The 19,124-nt window shown below is 36.8% G+C and overlaps 3 protein-coding genes across 3 annotated transcripts; 2 read left to right on the top strand and 1 right to left on the bottom strand.

The window, feature by feature from the left end:
- Positions 1–6,344: 6,344 nt before the first annotated feature.
- On the bottom strand, positions 6,345–9,237 carry LOC110625874 (protein POST-ILLUMINATION CHLOROPHYLL FLUORESCENCE INCREASE, chloroplastic). The gene is made up of 8 exons (XM_021771559.2): positions 8,689–9,237; positions 7,827–7,950; positions 7,563–7,647; positions 7,389–7,467; positions 7,170–7,283; positions 6,968–7,080; positions 6,676–6,786; positions 6,345–6,591 (listed from the first exon to the last, which is right to left on the bottom strand). The coding sequence occupies exons 1-8, from the start codon at positions 8,795–8,797 to the stop codon at positions 6,472–6,474; spliced, it is 855 nt and encodes a 284-aa protein (XP_021627251.1). The 5' UTR covers positions 8,798–9,237; the 3' UTR covers positions 6,345–6,471.
- A 3,036-nt stretch (positions 9,238–12,273) lies between these two features.
- On the top strand, positions 12,274–14,166 carry LOC110625445 (pseudo histidine-containing phosphotransfer protein 6). Its single transcript, XM_021771035.2, has 5 exons — positions 12,274–12,441; positions 12,585–12,715; positions 13,097–13,240; positions 13,417–13,489; positions 13,644–14,166. Exons 1-5 carry the CDS (start codon positions 12,373–12,375, stop codon positions 13,695–13,697), a joined length of 471 nt encoding a protein of 156 aa, XP_021626727.1. The 5' UTR covers positions 12,274–12,372; the 3' UTR covers positions 13,698–14,166.
- Positions 14,167–14,725: 559 nt separating this feature from the next.
- LOC110626128 (pentatricopeptide repeat-containing protein At4g21065) lies at positions 14,726–16,453 on the top strand. Its single transcript, XM_021771886.2, has one exon. It carries the CDS (start codon positions 14,761–14,763, stop codon positions 16,312–16,314), a length of 1,554 nt encoding a protein of 517 aa, XP_021627578.1. The 5' UTR covers positions 14,726–14,760; the 3' UTR covers positions 16,315–16,453.
- The last annotated feature ends 2,671 nt before the right edge of the window (positions 16,454–19,124 follow it).

Raw genomic sequence — 19,124 nt, 5'->3', positions numbered from 1 at the left:
TGCTCATCGTCATGGCATTTCACATCATCATACAAGACAGGACTCCATATCCTATCCTAGTGGACATGATCTTCCTATTGTGCTTGCCCTACTATAACCTTTATGAGCCCTACACACTATAGGTCCGACCATGTGAACCTAGGGCTCTGATACCATTCTGTAACAACCCGAAAATCTGGACCGCTACCGGCGCTAGGATCCAGATCGGCTTAAGGCCGCCGGGAACCGTAGCAACCCTAACATCTGTCCTGTATAGCTGGTATAATCCCAAACATGATCAAACCTAAGCATAAACTTTAAAACATAAACCTGTAAACTTTTTCTGTAACCCGTTTGACCTGTGTATGCACTATGACTGAACTCATAGAACCCCTAGGGTCAGCATACCCTATGTCAAACTCGGTCCAACACATGAAACAACATAAAATAAAACTCATGTACAAGGGGATTATCCAACTCGGGCCAAGCACAATACTATAACTCTGAACATATAACATAATGTCATATTACAACATAACTCTTTTACATCCTTACATAACTTTACATTACATCATGTCCACTACTATTCTATTACATAAACATGACCATGGACGTAACCTGCTGATCTCCTGACTATCTCTGACCCTGCAAACCTGGGGTTAGGGGAGAGGGGTGAGCTAAAAAGCCCAATGAGCAGAAACCATAAAAGAAAACAGTTCATTTTAACATATGCTATCATGGAATGCGTCACATCACAAATATATCACCTCAAGGATGAATCTGTCACCAATAGCCCCCTACACAATCAATCTCGTACCATAACAAGTCAACAATACTCTATGCCAGGGGCGATACGGCCATGCCTGGACTTCACATACTCTATGCCAGGGGCGATACGGCCACACCTGGACTTCTTATGCTCTATGCCAGGGGCGATACGGCCACACCTGGACTTCTCATCTCATATCATATCGTACATGCCATATCATATCAATTCATATCATGTCATAACATACTGAGGGCTAGAGGATCATCCAGTATCCATCCACATCATTATCATCGTATTATGCAATGCATCATATTCGTGAATTCTAATGCAAACAACCTATTGCATAACATGGTATTCATGATGCATGAACATGCTTGAACATGCCGAAAACATTTGATTTAAAAACATAGGGGTTAGTTCCACTCACCTCTGGCTAGCTCTGGACTAACTCTGAAGCAGCTAACACTGCTAAACACCTCGGTTCCTCGGGTCCGATCCTACACAGGTGGACTCCAGTGAGGTGCCAAACATACTCTAAACAACTCATAAACAACTCCCCAAAAACCCCCCCTAAAGCATCATGAAATAATCATAGAAGAACATGCATGAAATGGCTGAACAGGGCACTTTCGGCGGCCGAAAGTCCCTCCAGAGCCGAAAGTCAGGCACTTTCGGCTGCACCTTCGGCGGCCGAAAGTCCCGGACAGATCCGAAAGTCCTCTTTCAGGGCAAGCTTCGGCAGCCGAATGCTGCCTCCACAAGGGGGTTCGGCGGCCGAAAGTTCCTTCGGCTGCCGAACCTGGTTTCTGCCAAACGGGCAGAAACGTGGTTCACATGAACCTCTTGCCTCCCAAAGCCTCAAATCATGCATAAACTTGTTCTAAAACATGCATACATAACATACATTACACCTAGGGGTCTCAAACTAACATATACCCCAACTACAACACTTCAAACAACACATTTCCAACATACATAGCTCAAAACATAACATTTATCCAAAAACTCATACAACCCTATACATGCCATTCTACCCCATGAAACTTCATAAAACTTGTTTAAATCATACATTGAGCTTAAGATCGGCTCTTACCTCTTGAAGATCGAGGGTTGAGGAGATCTAAACTTGGAGATGGGAGAAGTTCCAACTTTTGGTCTCCAAGCTCCAAAACTCGTTCTAAGCTCAAAGATCTTCAAAACCAAAGTTATAAACTTGTAAAAATCATGGAAAAAGGAAGGAAAAACTCAAGATTGGGGAAGGATGACAGAATGCTCACCTTGGCCGAAATGGGGAGAAAAAGCTCGCCCGTTTTCGGCTAAGGGACCCTTTTATAGGTGGCTGGCCAGGCCACGTTCGGGGGCCGAAAGTGCCTCCGCATGCATGCCATGTTCGGCGGCCGAACTTGACTTTCGGCGGCCGAACCTGGACTTCCCTCGCTCATGCTTTCGGGGGCCTAACGTGCCTCCAAAACGCATGCATGTTCGGCGGCCGAACTTGACTTTCGGCGGCCGAACCTGGGTTTTCCTCCAAAGACTTTTCATGCAAAAACTCATTAAATTTCATACTTAAAACCATTAAAAACGTGAAAACATTTCATAAAAACATGCTTTTACCCTTCTAGAGGTTTCCGATATCCAAATCCCACCGGACGGTAGGAATTTCGATGTCGGAGTCTAGCCGGGTATTACACTAGCCTATATATAAGCAAAGTCATTATCTGTAGCATACAAATCCTTCAGAAATTCAAAACCTATAACCTCCTGATTAACTGTAATCATCAGAGCAGTCTTCCTACTCAAAGCATCTGCCACCTTATTACTATGGCCAACCTTATGTTTTATGACATAATGAAATGCTCCAAAATAATCTGCCCATCGATCATGCATCTTATTCATATGTTTTTGAGTTTTAAAGTGGATCAAAGATTGATGATCTATGTGAATAATAAACTCTCGCCCATTAGATACTTCTCCTAAGTTTTAAAAGTCCGGAATACTGCATATAACTCCTGCTCATAAGTAAACTACTTCTTCCTAACGTCATTCAGTTTCTCACTAAAGAAGACAATAGGCTTTTTAGACTGTGACAACACTCTGCCAATCCCAACTCCACAAGCATCACATTCAACCTCAAACAGTTTATCAAAATCGGGTAGAGCAAGAATAGGGACAGAAGTAAGCTTATCTTTAAGCTCTTGTTGCCAGTGTCAGTCCAAGCAAATTTTTGCACTCTCTCTTTCTTCAAACAGTTTGTGATAGAGGTAACGATACTGCTGAAATTTTTTATAAACCGTCGATAGAAAGTAGCAAGGCCATAAAAGCTGCGAACTTCAGAAATAGTTTTGGGGATGAGTCAATTCCGTATTGCTTCTACCTTCTTCTCATCAACATGTATCCCTTCGGCACTCACAACGAATCCCAAGAACATAAAGCGCTCTGTCATATAAATGTATTTTTTAATATTAATAACCAACTCACTTTCTTGCAAGGCTGTCATGACTTGACGGAGATGCCGAAAATGTTCTTCTTCGCTGCGACTAAAAAATCAAGATGTCATCAAAATAAACAACCACAAATTTTCATAAGAAATGATGCAAAACCTGGTTCATAAGTCGCATAAAAGTGCTAGATGTGTTCATCAAACCAAAGGGCATAACCAGCCACTCATATAAGCCTTCTTTAGTCTTGAAGACTGTCTTCCATTCATCTCACTCCTTAATCCGAACTTGGTGATAGCGGCTTTTAAGGTCGATCTTAGAGAAGACTCTAGACCCAGATAGCTGATCCAATATGTCATCCAATCATTGGAATAGGAAATCGATACTGAACTGTAATTTTGTTAATGGTCCTGCTATCCACGCACATTCTCCAAGTCCCATCTTTCTTTGAAACTAATAGGGCAGGTACTCCGCAGAGGTTAATGCTCTCCCGAATATGCCCTTTCTGCAATAATTCTTCAACCTGTTCTTAGGGGACTTCACTCTCCTTTGGACTCATCTTATAATGAGGCATATTCGGTAATTTTGATCCAGGAATGAGATCAATATGATGTTGGATATCCCATAGAGGTGGAAGCTTGGAGGATTCCTCTACTATCTTAGGAAACTCCGCTAACAGCTCTTTGACGGGTGGTGGTAAAGATGGTATACTCTCCATTGCACCTTTCGCTCTCACCAATAAAGGCAGTATGCCTCCAGATTTTTCAATTGTGCCTAACAGCCTTTGCACTCCCTTGAAAACAGTAACAACATTCTTCCCTTCTACTTTAGAATGTTTCGCAGAATCGGAAGGTAAAATAGTAATCTTCTTTATGAATTCTTCTTCCCCTTATGCAAAGCATCAACATTGAACTGCCAAGGGTGACCTAGCAAAATTTCACAGCAATCCATATCCACAACATCACAATTAACAGGTTCAGTGTAAGATTTACTGATCGAGATAGACATGTTGCATATTCTATTGATTTCAATTATCGGACTTTCCTTAATCCATCCGATTTTGTATGGCGAAGGGTGCGGTTGTGTAGGCAACTACAATTTCTCCACTAATTGCTTAGCTATCAGATTCTCACAACTATAGCTATCTATAATTAGCCTACAAATTGCTTCTCCTACTCGACACTTTGCCTGAAAAATCTTCCTCATTTGCGTCTCATCCTCCTATTTTGTCGAGCATAAGATTTTCTTTACCACATAGGTGACTTCACCATCTTTAAAACTAGCAATAGATCCATCATCGTCATCCACTTCCTCCTCAGATTCAGCCACCTGCTCAACCACATTAACATGTCGGCGACCATTATTAACTCCTCTATGTTCTGGATAATTATTCGATCGATGACCAGGTTGCCTGCAGTAGTAACATATGTCTCCCGTTGGCTTCTAATAAGGCTTGATTTTGTCTCCTTTATTTGCTAGAGTGGCGACTGCTTTTTTCTTACTGTCTCTCCTTTCTTCCATAGTATTCTAAGGATTGCTAGAATTTACAACCTTAGAAGGTTGCTCGCTGTAATTGCCTCTATACTGCTGCGTCCCTGTCAAACTAGAATTTTTGTAATTAAAATTCTGGTTATACTGCTGTCGTGACTGCCAATCAACACGCTCTTCTGCCATTTTTTCCATCTCAATGGCGTCCGCCAAAGTGAAAATTGCAGCTACTCCCATCATATAGTGAATTTCGTGATTTAGACCCCTCTGATAATGAGCAATTTGTTGAGGTTCATTTTCACAGTTTTCACACATTGCCTGCAACATCAAAAACTCGGTATATTCATCCACCCTTCGATTTCCCTGTACACAGTCATGATACCGGTTATACAAAATCTGAGCATGATCACTAGGCAAGAACCGTTGTTCAATCATCCGCTTCATTAACACCCAGTTTCATATAGGTTCCATCCTCCTCTGATAGCATTCGTTTTGAATCGAATTCCATCAGGCTGCTGCACCCCCCTTATAACTTATAGGTTACAATCAGATCCTTGCGATCCTCTTCCACGTTCATAACTTTGAAAAAACATTCAACCTCCGCCAACCAATCAAGAACAGATTCTACATCCAACGAACCGAGAAAGTTTTGAAAGTCTATCTTTATCTTATAACCTTCCTGATAATTCTGTTAGGGATTTGCAGGTATAGAATTGGCGACCACAGGATTGGCGACTGGCTGAGGGCGTTCGGCGATGACCGGTTGGTGGATTCCCTGCTGTAGGGCTAATTGTCCAATCATCTCCCTCAATTCTGTCAAAGAGGCGTCAATTGCAGTAAGTCGCGCCTCTTGGTTGTCTGCCATGGTTGAACTTCGCTCTGATACCAATCTGATAAAGGACTAATTAGATTTCGTTAGGAGTTTTAAACAATATCGTTTGGCTAAAATGATATAAGAGAAATGATAGACTAGAAGTCGAAAAGTCTTATTGAAATAGCCAAGGAAGACTATTTATAATAGAAAAAAAACTATAATATGCAAAATTATAAAAATATCTAAAAAAAGTAATTAAAATGCAAAATTGATTCCTAAACGGTAGAATTTTCATATCAAACTTTGTGACATTTCTGTAACCCTTGTCACATTTTTGAAATTCGTACATCTTGAAATTCGTACATCTTGAAATTTCTTTTTTGAAAAGCTATCGTGAGTCTCCATTGGACGTTGGCAATAAAAGTTAAATCCGATCCAAATCTGCTGTAAAATCCAAAACTAGTTGCTCCGTGTCACAATCATATTCAAGCTTTTCTAATATATCCAACTTAAAACCTATGATACATGGAAATATGAAGAAAAATAGAAACCTATGTAATGTATTAAATCTAAAACCTCTTTAAATGAAAAAAATTATTAGTCAACACTTTTGAAAGAGTTGAAAAGTGAAAAAAGTAATAAAGATAAAGGAGATTTATCTTACCAATCCAGGGCAGATACTTTTTTTCTTTTTCTGTTTATTGTTGTACACTCGTTGAAAATGGAAAATTTACACTTTTGCGCTTAAGATACATGTGGGATTTGCATGCAAATGGACAAAAAACATCGAAAACATATGCCAAAATGGGAGTTGGATAAGTTCTAACTACAAAAGATTTGGTAAGAAGCCGTGTGATTCTATTCCTTTTTTCTTTTATAGTAATCAATTAATAATTTTTATGTATTGTATTAATATTGAGTTTGACAGAACAAAGGAAGTATTATGATGAAAGGGATAGTGTATGATTGTGGACTTGGAAATCCTAATTCTCTACGTCCGAATCAATTGGGCAAGATCCATCATCTACATTGGCAAGTGGGTTATACAAGTGTGAGCCACGATCCATGCATCCTGGTACTAGATCAAGATTGCAACGATCACCCTGAAAATATTTTTCCATTTTGTATTAGAAAAGCTTGATTTTGATCCTAGATTTCCTGGAAAAATGAAAAAAGAATTCACTTACTCCTTCTATGGAAAGGTTACCGATCATAGCACATCGTGAAATAACAATGTTAGCATCTGGAAATATTGCTTTTTCACAAGCACCTTCTTTGCTTAACTCTTGTGCCAGGCCCTGCCATACGGATACAAAGTTTGAATTGTTTTTGCTAAAACCCAAATTGTCGACCAAAATCCATGCAAGGACGAGGTAAACTTCGGGCGATTCTTGCTTAAACCGGTTTATGGTAGACTCAAGAGTCCATCATGAATCACAGTCTAGTTAAGTTTTTATCGTAAACTTAAAGAGTTATTACCTCATTAAAGAATTCAATTGGTCTGTTTTGCAAAGCCTTAGGAACTTGAAACTGCAGTCTGTAAGGACCATCCCAATCAACTCCATTTGTGAATGAGAATATCAAGTTCACAGCTGCAACAAGATCAACAGTCACTAAAAGGGAACACAAGTTTCTGAAATTGTTGTGTAAAGTAATTAAAAATTGTCAAAGTAGGACTAACCATGCTTAGGAATGCAAATCCGGATGGTATATATTGGTGGATCAGCTTTGCCTCGTTCTTTCCTGAGCATTGCTCTTGGCTCACCTCCGCACATAATGGGCTGATTAAAACCTCCTGCAGGTACACCACAAGAAGTCAAAAAATTTAATTGTTCAAACTTGCACATATGCATAGGGGAAGTTGGGGCGGAGAAATGAGGTATGGTGCATCAGAAATTACCATTAAAGGCAATACCGAATTCTTCATTCGGATTAAGTTTTGTGGCAGCCGGATTGTAGAAAAGCTTTAGCTTTTGTCCCTGTCAAGGATTTTAGGTGCACTTATCATTAGAAGACTCCTAAGTCCTGACAGAAATAGAAGAAAAGAATCCAGTAAGCTCTTAATGCAACTTACAGAAGTTGGAGGAAGGCCATTCATGGTTTTCCAATATACAGGAGCCCTCCCAAGTTCAAACATCGCCCAGCTAGGAAGCACATACCTGCAAAAAACGAGAAATCAGATCATTCCATGATTGCTAATTGAAGGGCCACCACTACAGGCTGGGGCTGGAGCCAGCAGACCGATTTAAAGTTCAGAAATACTGCATATCAGACCATGGTGTTGTAGCCATGATTGTGAAAAAGTGTGAAGCCATAAAATAGAAGTGCAAATTCATACTCAGTAATTTCCTGCATTGGAGTTGTAGCAACAGCGGCTGCAGCAGTTACTTTGCTACTCATCTTGACTGTTCTGTTCTTGTTTGTTGAGCTCATTGGCAATGAAGCACCAACAAAAGTACTGGCTGCAATTTAAAAGAAATTAAGCTCTATGCTTTACCTAATTTTCATTTTCCAACTCATTAGGGGGAAAAGTCATTGGGGAATAAATAGATAAATTATATGCTATTCAACAACTGAACTTTTTTTTGTTAGACGATCCAAGATTTCGTCAACCTAACAGCTTATGAAATTATAGGTGCTACATGGGTTCATGCAACAGATAATCATGTCTTTGCCATTTTGCTCTTCTTTCTACACTTGGTACATGCAGTGAGTTTAAGAAAATTTCAGCAGAAAATAGTACTACTGCATCACTTTCCCAATTTTTTTTGCACTTTGACCTTCGGTTTAAAGTGGTTACTTCCAAATCAATTAACTTGAATACTCCTCTGTCTTGAAAATTAAACATCTATACAAAAATAAGCCCAAAAAGGGCAATAGAAAAGGGAAATTCTATCAGCTAATTCTCAATATCTCCATTTCTGATGACAGAAAATAATAGTAAGAAACAAACTCAATCATGGGTTCTTTCCTTCAAACAAGTAGAACCCACCAGTGGTTCCATGGCCAAACAAGTTTAGCCAGGGTGGTAGGGACCCTTGGGTTGGGACCCCAGGGCCCTCTTCCCCAAAATAGCAACTGAAATTGGCTCTCAGTTTTAACTAACTAAATAATCCATCTCAGAAATAATATAAACAAATGAATAAAAGAAAAAAAAAATCCAAGAAAAAGGAAATAAGGTAGCACTGGCGAACACTCACCTAGAGAGCTTGAGACAGAAGGATTTGCTTTGGTAGTGGGAAATGACCTCGTAGCAGAGAAAGGTTGCGTTGGCAATTTAAAGAGTGTAGCCCCTGTTGTTGATGCCATTATCACAGTTCTACTGATAAACTTAACTAGCCAGAGAGCAAAAAAGAGAGAGTAGCAGCTTAATTAATCTTCAGGAATCTAAGCAATGAAGAGGAAAAGAGTCTGAAAGCGAGCAATATAGGGAGAGTTAACCACAGGCACAAGTTGAGCTAAGAAATATCTTTGCAAAGTAGACGGAAACAGACAAAGTACAAGAAGATAATCTTCAATGGCCATTAAACATCTGGATCTAATTTCACCTGTCCAAATCCAGTAATCTAAAACCCACAACCGCCTTATCTTTGTATCTCCATCTCCTTCTACATTATTTTCGCTATAAATTTTGCCCTTTTTCTCAAATATTCACCATAAACAACAAAACCATGAAGTCTCCTCCAGCAACGAGAACAAATCGTCAATAAACTGAACCCCACGAAACATCCAGTAACATTAAACAAAAACAATTGTCTTTCAATGGCTCTGGTCAGAGAAGAAAAAAAAGAATAAGATATTTTCGTATCTCTCTCATATTTCTATCCAGTCGTTATGATTTTGTTTTATTACTGATTTTGTAACGAGAAATATTTTGGTTGTCTATACTGGACCAAGACACTTGATATGACATGTTAAAAAACATATGCCATCTTGTCTTTTTTACCATAAATTATAGCATCTAAAACCTGCATCGAATATATTAGAGAGGCTTGAACCCGAGAGCCCAAGATCCAGTCTGATGACTCGACCAAAACGATGCCATTGGTCTTTCTTTTTGCTTGTTTGTTTTGTTTAAAAACCATTTCAGGAGGTGAGGATTATATGGTTTGCCACATCTCTTGGTTAGCAAGTTCAGCTTGTCATGTGTGGAGAAAGGGAGCTTGGAATACTTGGAGATTTCTCCAAGAACAACTGGCATAAAAAGCAGGCTCCTTTTCACAAAATTTGATCAATCAATCTCAGTTGATATGAAAGTTTTCACAGTATTGTGAATCCCATGAACGAAATCTGGTTTTCTCACTAAGTGCAAGCCGAGTCGAGTTGGCCTAGAGCATTGGTTTGGTTGTGCTATAGTTGATCATGTTATTTTCTTGGACTGAAACCCTTGTAGAAAAAGAAATAAACTTTTATGTGTATGCCTATATCCATAAACATCTCCAAAACATCAATTTTGACGAGAAAAATACTAGTAATAATCACTGTTCAGTATTTTCCATTTTATTGGTAAGAGTATATTAATTAATAATTAATTATAGAAAAAATAATAATTAATATAATAAATACTTTTTAACTAATAAACAAGAGTAATATATCCAAATTAAGGAAGTAAAGCATTCCTATATGTGAAACTATCTCGAGCAATGAGTCCTCTGATCATATTAGTCATCAATCACACTCATTCATGGGTTTATCCATTGAATTCACAAATTAATTATTTAATCATCACTGTTTAAAATACCTCAAAATTTGATTCAGAATTAAAAAAAAAAAAAAAAAAAAAGACAGTGTCTCCCAACATTTGGAATTTCAATGCTAAAAGATGGGAATTAAGAAATGATTAAGGACAAAAGAGAGAATGTGTTGTTCTTCTGTTCTGCATACATAATGGTTATAGTAAATAAGCACGGGAGCACCATGCCCCATGCAAAATTAATCATGTTATCAACTCTTTTAATTTAATTAATTAATTTTCTTTTAATAAAAAAAAGTGAATCTCTTAATTAAGGTTCATTACTCAATAATGTGCTTACATCATTCCAAGGCCGCATGCATGCTTCCCCATTAATTCTTTTGTTTTTAATTTAAGAACAAGAGTGAGTAACTTATAAAATTAATGGAAAAAAATAAAATAAATGTTAAAAACTTAATTACAAAAGCATATAATTTAATAAAATAAGATTAAACTAAGAGTTTATTAAAAACGAGGCAGTAACAGCAAATATTAATCCATAAAATACTATACAATATATAAAAATAGGAAGCTTTTGCTTACGTCAATTCAAAGCATGCTTTAGAATTGAGTTTGTCGAGGTTTGGATAAACAAATAATATTAATATACAGCCATTATAGCTTGCCAGTTTAGGGTTTATATATTATTTTGCAGGCTTTCATCTGTACGGTTTGAAGAAGAAGGTGTAGCAAAACCATGTGTGCACTCAAAAAACTCAAACATAGAATCATGTCTTCTTCTTCCTTTGTGCATTTGTTAACGTTAAGCAATAACTTTTTATGTTAAGAGAGAAAGTTTTTGAGACTTGATTCGGAATATTCTTTGTTTTTGTTATTTTTTTATCCCTTTTTCTTGTTCTCATGGGTATGAGCATGCATGAAAGGAATCATCTTTTACCTTTTAGCTCTATCTATGATTATTTATTAATAATAATTAGAGTTAATTATTGTTTAATTACTTAATTCTTCTTAAATCTTGCCATGTAATATCAACAATCAATTGTACAATTAGTGTCTAAAAGAACATCAAGAACTCCAAGCAAACAGGAAAAAGGATGCAATAAATCTTAAGGTGGTGGGTATCAGTGTCTCATTAATTATCAAAATCATCATGAATCCAAAATTGTTATATGGCCTACTCTCTACAATACAAATACACCAATCACACAGTCACACGCCTATATTTTTGTGCTATTCTCATAGTCATACACACACCTGATTCACTCTTTTCATCAAAAGTCTCATCATCATCATCATGAATCCAGACAAAAAAATTTTTATCGCTAACCCATTTTGCCACGTGTCTTCCAACCTGTCACTGCCACGCCTTGTTTACCGGGAGCTTTCCTTTCTTTCTTTCTTTTTGTTTTTCTCCCTTTTTCAGTCCCATAACCCGCAACGTTTTCCTCGAGAAAGTCGGAGGAAAAGTGAGGGTTAAAAACTAGAAGGTTGGTTGATAAATTTTTAAGTAAGGAGGAGAGGTGACTGACAAGTAACCGGCTGCAGGCAGTTGTCGGCGGAAGTGAGGGCTTAACGCCGCAGCAGCCTCTGCTAAAACAGGCTGCACGCGAGGTGACCGATTAATGGGACAGCAAGTAACCACTTCTCTCAACCCATTTTCTCTCTGGGGTTTTTTGTAGCCTGGTCCGGTTGATACCCCACATTCACCTCGATTTGGCCCACGCTGCACGCCCTCACTCTTTCTAAATTCCTCTCTTACTCTCTCCATTTGCGCGTGATTTCACTTTCCAGACGTTAGATTCAAAATTGCAGGCAGTAAAATGCTTACATATCAGTAACGATTCAGAGAATAAAAATTTGATTACTGTTTAAAAAAGAAACTTTTATATTAAAAACTTTAAAATCTTCTTTCAAACAAAAGAAGTTGAGAATATTAGTAAGTGGAGCGTGTATCACACACTGTGAATGAGAGCGTTTAAACGAATTGTTTAATGGTGGGGAATGTACGTGGGAGGGGTCCAAGAGGAGAAGGCTTCCTTTTAAATAGATGATACTCAAACTTTGTCCCCTTCATTCCAAAAAAGCACACAAAACCCTAAACCCTCGAGAAGCTGACAACCGAAACCTTGCTGCAAAACTTTTAAGCTTCTTTGCTCAACCATAATTCGCCAAAACGGGTCTACCTGTGTGGATGCTTGGGTTGGGTGCGGATCGGTTGCGTGCCGATATGAACCGTTTACTTGCATTACTCTTCCATCAGGTGATAATCACCTCTCTTCTTCTTCATTCTTCTTCACTACTGTGTCTTAGTTTTTTTTTTTCCGTAGCTAGAATTTGATTGCCAGAGAAGAATGAAATTAATATTAGAATTGTGATGATTTTGGATTGTGGTTTTATATTTAGGGAGTGCTGGATGAGCAGTTCTTGCAGCTCCAGCAACTTCAAGATGAAAGCTCCCCGAATTTTGTATCAGAAGTTGTGAATATTTACTTCCATGAGTCGGAGAAGCTGCTCAGGAATCTCAGAGGATTACTGTAATCTACAATCTTTCATCTTCTTTCTTTCTTTATTTTCTTTTTCACATGTACACGCGTTTAAAAGTAATTTCTAATTATAACTTCATTTTGGTCATGAGGTCTTTTCATTTTCACCTCTCCTTTACTCTTCATTCTTGCACGCGCACAAAGACCCACTAAACTATTGCTCTCCATTGTTATTTGCTTTTAAAACCCTTTTTTTCATATATGCAGAACGAGGAGATGAAACTCAATTTTGGGTTTTTATCTATAAACTGAGTTCTGAACATTGAATTTGTGGTTTTATTTGTTTTCTCTCCTTGTTTCTCTCTTGAAATTTGAGCAGTATATGTAAGTGTGATTGTGGAGAAAATAATATTGGCAATGTTGATGGGACAGGATGGATAGAGAGTGCTCGGACTACAAGAAAATAGGAACCCATTTAAATCAGTTCATGGGAAGCAGCTCTAGTATTGGTGCTAAAAGAATCAGAAATGTTTGCGTCGCTTTTCGCGCCGCTTCCGAGCAGAACAACCGAGCTGGGTAAATTCCTTTTTCTTTCTCTCGACTCTCGAGGCTCAGCCTAGCTAGCTTACCCCATTTTCACTTTCCCTTCATTTTTTTAAAGCTTTTTACCCTACTAAAGCCAAAGAGGGAAGGACAAGTATGGCGAACAAGGCCTTTTTTGACAAGTGTATGTGTTGGTTTTTTACTTTCAGGTGCTTGAGAGCATTGGAGTTGCTAGAGCACGAGTACTGCTACCTCAAGAACAAGATGCACGAACTGTTCCAGGTACGTTTTCACATTAGCTTTTTTTCAAACACTTTTATGGACCACTCCAATTCTTTTTTCCTTTTTCACTTTTTGTTGGATTGTCTCATCTCATGCACGTACAGAAATTCTACAACTGTACTAATATAACTTTCTCGTTCACTGCAAACTGCAGCTTGAGCAGCAGAGACTATTAGCAGCTGGGGTGAGATACCCAATGCAGAATTGAACCAAAACTATGAGTCTTTCATCTATTTGGCCACTATCTTCATCTGGGTTTTTGCTGAAAACCAAGCTAACCTACAAGGCTTACTGTTGTCTTGCTGCTTGTCTGCCACGTGTAGAGAATGGAAAAGCGGCTACTGTTACTTGTTTTCAATGTAGAGTAAATTCTTTTTTTTCCTTTGGAGAATTTTTGTCAGGTTGTAAGTTTGAATGAAAATGATCCAGCTAGTTGAAAATTAAAGTTCTGATTCTGATATCAATCCTTTCTTCTTGTTAGCGGTAAGTGTTATGGTTTCAGCTTTTTATAGCTGGCTTAATCAGTGCTTCTCTTTATAAAACTTCTGTAACTTTTAACAGCTGCGAGTCTGTGAGCTGTGCCGTCGGAATATATATCAGAGTCCAAATCAAGCAACAACTTTTTCAGTCTTAACATGTCAAAGATCATCAATCACTCAATCTATTATTGATTTTTCTAATTTGGTTTCCAACTTTGCTCAATTGTGAAGAGACAATTCAAATTTACCTTCTGCAATTACAGAGTCTAGGCCACAATAGTCATAGCAAAAAATGTGCATGCATGGGTTTCACCATAAATGGATATATTGGGCGCTTTCCTCAGTTGGGTTAACAATAAAGGCCTCGTTTGGTTCGAAAAGGATATTTCCCGGAAAGTAATTTAACTGGGTCAGAATAATCTATCAATTATTATTCACTATATTAAATATGTATTAAATCACTAAAACTAAAATTGAACCGAGCAACTAGCTAGGAATACATAAATAAATCACATGAATAAAGTTTAAAGAAAATTTTTAATTTTCTAATGCCGTTTTCTGAGATAGCTCAATAATTATAAATTATTTTCATAACAATTTCAACTTGAAAAAAATTTTGAGCAATGAGTAAAACAAATTAAATGTTCTATGGGCTGGCCAGAGTAGACCTATGACGAAGCCCATGTTAACTATGGGCCGCGACAATCGCACCAAGTCGACGCCGTTTAGAAACTGAAACTTGCAGAGGCATCTTGTCTTCAACACTAGCATTCGCATCCATGGCGTTTTAGGATGGCTGTGCTCCCATTGTATGGTGCAAAAGTCACCTTCGCATACAACACCCTCATTAAAGCCCATGCTTCTTCATCTCCCTCTCTTGCTTTCTCCCTTTTCTCTAACATGCGCCGAGCTGGCGTCTCGCCCGATCACTTCACTTTCCCTTTTGTACTCAAGGCTTGCTCTCGTCTACAAATGGGTCAAGACCTCCATTCCCTGATAGTAAAGCTTGGCTTTGATACTAATATTTATGTACAGAACGCGTTGATTAACTTTTATGGGTGTTGTGGCTCGGTTCATGTTGCTTTCAATGTGTTCGAAGAAATGCTTGCTAGGGACCTCGTCTCATGGTCATCCATGATTGCTTCTTTGGCTAACAATGGTCTTGCGCAAGAAGCCTTGGCTTTATTTAGACAAATGCAACTTGATGGAGATGTAAAGCCTGATGAGGTGACAATGCTCAGTGTTGTATCTGCTATTTCTAACTTGGGGGTTTTAAAGTTGGGTATGTGGATTGATGCTTATATTTCCAGAAATAGGTTGAAACTTACCGTATCATTGGGTACCTCTCTGATCAATATGTACTCCAGATGTGGCTCTGTTGATGATTCTATCAGGGTGTTTGATAAGATGCCTGAGAGAAACGTGTTAACCTGGACAGCTTTGATTAATGGGCTTGCTGTGCATGGACGTTGCAGGGAGGCTCTTAAAGGGTTCTATGAGATGAGAGAAACCGATTTGCGACCCGATCATATTACATTTACTAGTGTTTTAGTAGCTTGCAGCCATGGTGGTCTTGTTGATGATGGCTGGAAAGTTTTCAAAAGCATTAAGACCGAATACGGTATGGAACCTACAGTCGAGCATTATGGGTGTATGGTCGATCTCCTAGGCCGTGCAGGCAAGCTCCATGAGGCCTTTGAATTCATAGAAAAAATGCCCTATAAACCAAATGCCATTATTTGGAGAACTCTGCTTGGAGCTTGTGTAAATCATAACAATCTTGCATTAGCGGAGGAAGCAAAGGAGAAGATCAATCAGCTAGAACCCCATCACGATGGTGACTACGTGCTTCTATCAAACGCATATGCCGAAGTTGGAAGATACAGTGAGAAAACTGAGCTCAGAAACTCTATGCAAGAGAAGAAAATTAGCAAGAAACCTGGATATAGCTTGCTGACAGTGGAAGAGGAGATTCATGAGTTCGTATCAGGAGATAGTTCGCATCCTGAATCAGAGGAAATCAGGAAATTGCTAGTCTGTATTATTGATAGTCTTAGAGTTGAAGGGTATACACCCCATACATCCAATGTGTTTCATGACATTGAAGAGGAGGAGAAAGAGCATAGTCTTAGCTATCACAGTGAAAAGTTAGCAGTTGCATTTGCTCTTCTTAGGTTTAAGGACAGAAGAACTATAAGAATCATGAAAAATGTCCGAACTTGTCGCGACTGTCATGACTTCCTGAAGCATGTCTCAGGAAAGTTTGATAAAGAAATTGTTGTCAGGGATCGGAATAGGTTCCATCGTTTCAGAAATGGAACTTGTTCTTGCCATGATTATTGGTAAGAAATGCTCCAACTTTGGCCCTCGACCTACCCTTTTCTTTCCAAAGGAAGGATTTTTATTTTCAGTTGATTGAGGATTGAATTCTCCACTATAGCATCACATAATCACATGTTAAAAAATTGATTTTGGTGTTTAGAATATGGTTCAATTCTCCTTAATTTTTTTTTTTAAAAGAAAGGTATTTTGAAATACCTCTTACTTTCTCTCAATCTCTCTCTTCCCCACCAGCCCTCGAACTTGTGATCTTGGCATGAGTCACCGTATCATCTTACCAACTAGACAAGTGGGAGGGTGGTGGCCAACTGCTGGATGCTTTTTCCATATAATTTTAGCCGCACCCATAAAAATTTAATTTTGATTTCGAAGGCAAATTGAATAAAACAATAAAAATTCTGAAGTAGCAAGGCTGATTGTGGCCATCAATATCTTTTCCCTAAACATAGCAAATGGATAAAGAGCAGGTTGAATATTTTAGTTTTGTTTTGAATTAAAAATAAATTATAAATTATTTAGAATTAAATGGATAAAAATAAATTTAAAATTTATCTCTTATTAAGTTTTGGTCAAATAAGCTATTAATTGATTATTATTTCATTTGAAGGTCCTATTATGCAACCAAAAAAATTATAATAATTGGTTAATTAGTATTTTCTTCTATCAAATTCATGGATTTTTAATCCATAAAGATTATATTCATTAATGTTAGAATAATTAGATGTGATGTCCAACTCCGAGAGGATATGGTATTAACAGTTGAATGAATTTATGTTTATGGAAAAGCAATGGGTGGCGGAGGACAAAAATTGAATGATTATGTTTCCATAAATTGCGTTCTGTTTGGTGGATTGCAAATATGGCATCCTTTCCCCTTTTCACACCACCCATAATTTAATTTTTAAATTTAACATAATTAATGGATTAGCTTTTTATTTTTAAAATTAAATATTTTAACTTTTAAATTGGAAGTATTTTTATTTTAAAATATGTTGAAAAGGGGAGAGAAATATGTTAAATTTAAAAAATTTTCTTTAAGAAAACCTCTCCCTCTCCCTCTCTCTCCTTCTCTATTTACTTTCCTCCGTATTATCTCTCTTCCATATAAAAGAATGGATGGAATCATGGTAAGCTGTGGTGGAGGTATTGACAGCAGCGAGGTGAAGGGGACGGTGATGGCCACGATGGTGAGGATGGGGCAGCAGAAGTGATGATGGTGGTGGGTCCATTGGAAGAGTTGAGGAATGAGAGAGAGAGAAAAGGAGAGGAAATGGAGGAATGGTGCAGTGGCAATTGACGCTCTTATAGGTACTCCACACCTGGTCTCTAGCTCCTCCAGGTTAACTCTCTTTCTCCCTTTACCCATACAAGCCATGTCCCATGTGAATTCCAACAAAGTTTAATGGAGCTGTATGGGTAGAGTTTTTGTAGAAGACAGAAGAAATTGAGAGCAAAGAGAAAGGTGAGTATCTGGACAAGTAAAAAAGATTGAGAAGATCTGCTGTTGGAGTATATGATGCATCTACTAAAAAAGATGAAGTGAAAATCAAAGATGTGAGTATTAAAAAGGTAGAAAGTCCAAATAACAGATTTTTTTATTTATTTTTATTATTACAAAATATAATTAATATAATTAATAGATCTATCTCTATTTTTTTATAATTATATATTTAAATCGCTCAATAATCAATTCGTTCTTATCTATTTAATTTAAATATTTTAATCCTTCATTTTTTATTTTAAAAAATATTTAAATTTCCATTAGCTTTTATCTATATATCTCATTTAATTAATTTTTAACACTTTTTATTCTTCAATTTACATTCATTAGACCACTTTAATACTTATAATTTTAAAATTTTTAAAAAATATTTACAATTTCAGTTATTTTTAAATAGTATCAAATCACCTTTTTAAGTAAGTTGTAGATTTTTATAAAGAGCATTTTTAGAATACACTAGCTTTGAACTAATGTAATAGATGAAAAAATTATAATTTTAGATGAATTAAATAGAGAGATTTAAGGATTTAGTTTTAAAACTATAAGGATTGATTTATTAATTATAATAAAATTTAAAGATTAAAGTGTAATTTATATAATATAAAAGAGAGATTTATAATTTAGTCTCTGGTTATTGCTATTATTAACAAGTCAGTCCCTGCATTTTCAGAAAACTATTAAAACGTCCTTATCTTTTCTTTCCGTTAATAAAATAATAATTTCATCTATTTTTGCCGTTAAAAATATAGCAAAAGACAAAATTACCCCTCTTCTTCTTCTTATTTGATTATTCTTCAATTTTTCTTTTTATTCTTCTTTTTTAAGAAGAAGGAGGAGGAGGAGATTCTTCTTTCTTTTTTTCCCTTCTTTTTCATCATCTTCTTCTCCTTCTTCTTTTTTTTTTTTTTTTTTTTATTTTTCTCCTTTTTCATCATCATCTTCTTCTTCTTTTTCTTCTTTTTTGAGGAGGAGGAAGATCTATTTCATTGACGGAAAAAAATGATAAGAACGTTTTAATAGATATAAAAAAAAAATAAGGACATTTTAATAGATATAAAAAAAAATAAGGACATTTTAATAGATATAAAAAAAATAAGAACATTTTAATAGATTTTTAAAAATATAAGAACTGACTTATTAATAATAATATCCAAAAATTAAATAAAAAGTTTTATTTCAGTGCAAAATTAAATTTTAAAAATTTTCTTTCTTATTCTTTATCTATTTTTAATGGAAAAGATGACGGAATGACTATTTTATTGACGGATAAAAAAGATAAAAACATTTTAATAGATTTTTAAAAATATAGTGATTG

Source organism: Manihot esculenta, chromosome 11 (genome assembly GCF_001659605.2).
Source record: "Manihot esculenta cultivar AM560-2 chromosome 11, M.esculenta_v8, whole genome shotgun sequence".
In the NCBI taxonomy this organism is placed as follows: domain Eukaryota; kingdom Viridiplantae; phylum Streptophyta; class Magnoliopsida; order Malpighiales; family Euphorbiaceae; genus Manihot; species Manihot esculenta.
Note: the sequence above shows the minus strand (reverse complement) of the source record. Positions and strands in the feature narration are given on the sequence as shown.

Bases quoted from the DNA above. Each gene is read 5' to 3' on its own strand.
- LOC110625874 (XM_021771559.2), bottom strand. From the start codon at position 8,797: ATGGCATCAACAACAGGGGCTACACTCTTTAAATTGCCAACGCAACCT. The intron at 7,284-7,388 runs GTAATTTCTGAT...GTGTACCTGCAG, and splicing joins ATTCGGTATTGCCTTTAATG to GAGGTTTTAATCAGCCCATT. The intron at 7,081-7,169 runs GTTAGTCCTACT...ATCTTGTTGCAG, and splicing joins GATTTGCATTCCTAAGCATG to CTGTGAACTTGATATTCTCA.
- LOC110625445 (XM_021771035.2), top strand. From the start codon at position 12,373: ATGCTTGGGTTGGGTGCGGATCGGTTGCGTGCCGATATGAACCGTTTA. The intron at 13,241-13,416 runs GTAAATTCCTTT...TTTTACTTTCAG, and splicing joins GAGCAGAACAACCGAGCTGG to GTGCTTGAGAGCATTGGAGT. The intron at 13,490-13,643 runs GTACGTTTTCAC...TGCAAACTGCAG, and splicing joins AGATGCACGAACTGTTCCAG to CTTGAGCAGCAGAGACTATT.
- LOC110626128 (XM_021771886.2), top strand. From the start codon at position 14,761: ATGGCTGTGCTCCCATTGTATGGTGCAAAAGTCACCTTCGCATACAAC.